Source organism: Corvus brachyrhynchos, unplaced genomic scaffold (assembly GCF_000691975.1).
Source record: "Corvus brachyrhynchos isolate BGI_N302 unplaced genomic scaffold, ASM69197v1 scaffold1561, whole genome shotgun sequence".
In the NCBI taxonomy this organism is placed as follows: Eukaryota; Metazoa; Chordata; class Aves; order Passeriformes; family Corvidae; genus Corvus; species Corvus brachyrhynchos.
Window position 1 is genome coordinate 27,912 of NW_008236273.1, and position 2,703 is coordinate 30,614.

The 2,703-nt window shown below is 59.5% G+C and overlaps 1 protein-coding gene and 1 long non-coding RNA gene across 3 annotated transcripts in view; one reads left to right on the top strand and one right to left on the bottom strand.

The window, feature by feature from the left end:
• PA2G4 (proliferation-associated 2G4) overlaps nt 1-2,703 on the bottom strand; it is a 22,269-nt gene that overhangs the window by 10,728 nt on the left and 8,838 nt on the right. Inside the window, exons 7-8 of the mRNA XM_008643519.2 lie at nt 1,917-1,995; nt 1,688-1,821 (exon numbers count right to left, since the gene is read on the bottom strand). Of these exons, the coding sequence (XP_008641741.1) occupies nt 1,688-1,821; nt 1,917-1,995 (213 nt within the window). The remainder of the gene's footprint in view (nt 1-1,687; nt 1,822-1,916; nt 1,996-2,703) is intronic.
• LOC108449813 lies at nt 346-1,409 on the top strand. Of its 2 annotated transcripts, none has more exons than XR_001866112.1 (4): nt 346-698; nt 784-889; nt 940-1,011; nt 1,137-1,409. It is a non-coding gene; the product is annotated as an uncharacterized LOC108449813 (long non-coding RNA). The 2 variants fall into 2 exon arrangements; XR_001866111.1 differs by having other exon boundaries at nt 347-698; nt 740-889.

A 2,703-nucleotide genomic window follows, 5' to 3' on the forward strand; every position in this document is an offset into this window, starting at 1 on the left:
ACCTGAGCTCCCCTCAGCACCCACCTGAGCGCCCACCTGAGCACCCACCTGTGCCCCCCCTGAGCACCCACCTGAACTCACCTGAGCGCCCACCTGAACTCACCTGAGCACCCACCTGAGCGCCCACCTGTGCCTCCCCTGAGCACCCACCTGTGCCCCCCCGAGCTCCCCCCTGAGCTGAGCCCAGGCAGGGCCAGGCTGGAGCCGTCCCCTGCTCCCGGGACAGGTGACCCCAGGTGAGCCGGCCCCTCCGGAGAGCGGAACCCGTGGATTTTGGGATGGGAAGGGCCCCAATTCCATCATTTCCCACGGCACCCACCTGGCCCAAGCTGCCTCCCCTGAGCACCCACCTGTGCCCCCCCGAGCTCCCCCCTGAGCTGAGCCCAGGCAGGGCCAGGCTGGAGCCGTCCCCTGCTCCCGGGACAGGTGACCCCAGGTGAGCCGGCCCCTCCGGAGAGCGGAACCCGTGGATTTTGGGATGGGAAGGGCCCCAATTCCATCATTTCCCACGGCACCCACCTGGCCCAAGCAGCGCTCCCGGGAACGGCCCAAATCCCGGGGGTCCTGCTCAGAGCCCAGGCGGAATTCCAGCCCCATCCAGGCGGAATTCCAGCCCCATCCAGGGGGAATTCCAGCCCAATCCAGGGGGAATTCCAGCCCCATCCAGGCAGAATTCCAGCCCCATCCAGGTATCCCAGGTGGAATTCCAGCCCCATTCAGATACCCCAGCCCCATCCAGGCGGAATTCCAGCCCCATCCAGGGGGAATTCCAGCCCAATCCAGGGGGAATTCCAGCCCCATCCAGGCAGAATTCCAGCCCTATCCAGGTATTCCAAGTGGAATTCCAGCCCGATCCAACTATCCCAGGCAGAATTCCAGCCCCATCCAGGTATCCCAGGTGGAATTCCAGCCCCATTCAGATACCCCAGCCCCATCCAGGTGGAATTCCAGCCCCATCCAGGTATCCCAGGTGGAATTCCAGCCCTATCCAGGTATCCCAGCCCCATCCAGGTGGAATTCCAGCCCCATTCAGGTATTCCAAGCAGAATTCCAGCCCTATCCAACGATCCCAGGCAGAATTCCCAGTCCATCCAGGTATCCCAGGTGGAATTCCAGCTCCATCCTGGCCTGGCCAGGTATTCCAAGTGGAATTCCAGCCCTATCCAACTATCCCAGGCGGAATTCCAGCCCCATCCAAGTATTCCAAGAGGAATCCCAGCCCCATCCAGCTATCCCAGGTGGAATTCCAGTCCCATCCAGGAATCCCAGCCCCATCCAGGTATCCCAGGTGGAATTCCAGCCCTGTCCAGGTATCCCGGGTGGAATTCCAGCCCCATCCAGGTATTCCAAGTGGAATCCCAGCCCTATCCAGGTATCCCAAGCGGAATTCCAGCCCCATCCAGGCAGAATCCCAGCCCCATCCCGGTATCCCAGCCCCATCCAGGTATCCTAAGTGAAATCCCAGTCCCATCCAGGTATCCCAAGCGGAATCCCATCCCCATCCAGGTATCCCAAGTGAAATCCCAGCCCCATCCAGGAATCCCATCCCCATCCAGGTATCCCAGTCCCATCCAGGTATCCAAGTGGAATCCAGCCCCATCCAGGTATCCCAAGTGGAATCCCAGCCCCATCCAGGTATCCCAAGCGGAATCCCAGCCGGCTGCGGGCGGAATTCCGGGCCGCACACCTGAGGGTGAAGGGCATGGTGTCGAAGCGCCGCTCCACCTCGCTGAAGAAGGCACGGGAGGTTTTCATCTTCAGCCCGTACTGCTTGGAGGGGTCCCGCTTGTAAATCGTGGTTCTCTGCCCCGCGTCCTTCGCCTGGAAAACATTCCCACGGCAATTCCCGGCACCTGGAAAAGCGCCGGAGCCTTCCAGGCCGCTCGTTCCCGGGATTTTTTGGGGTTTGGACTCACCTTGCCCTCGCCGCTGCTGACGAGGACGTCGACGGCGTAGACTTCGTGCACCTCGAATTCCGCTTTTTCGTGGTCCTTCCTGCGGGGAAAATGGGGCTTGGTGAGGGTGGCAGGGGGGAAAAAAAGCTGGGAATGGGGAAGGCAGAACCTTCCGGGAAACCCGGAATGTTCCCGGAAACCCAAAATGGGCCAGGGATGCGAAAACGTTCCTGGAAATCCAAAATGGGCCAGGAAATCCCGAACTCCCTGGAGCCCCTGTTTCTCATCCCTATCCCAATTCTCACCCTGATCCCACTTCCCACCCTGATCCCATTTCTCACCCTGATCCCATTTCTCACCCTGATCCCAATTCCCACCCTGATCCCAATTCCCACCCCATTTCTCACCTTGATCCCATTTCCCCTGATCCCATTTCTCACCCCAATCCCATTTCCCCCCGATCCCAATTCTCACCCTGATCCCAATTCTCACCCTGATCCCAATTTTCACCCCAAACTCCAATTCCCACCCCAATTCTCACCCTGATCCCATTTCTCACCCTGATCCCATTTCTCACCCTGATCCCATTTCCCCCCGATCCCAATTCTCACCCCGATCCCAATTCTCACCCTGATCCCAATTTTCACCCCAAACTCCAATTCCCACCCCAATTCTCACCCTGATCCCATTTCTCACCCTGATCCCATTTCCCACCCTGATCCCAATTCCCACCCCATTTCTCACCTTGATCCCATTTCCCCTGATCCCATTTCTCACCCCAATCCCATTTCCCCCCGCTCCCAATTCT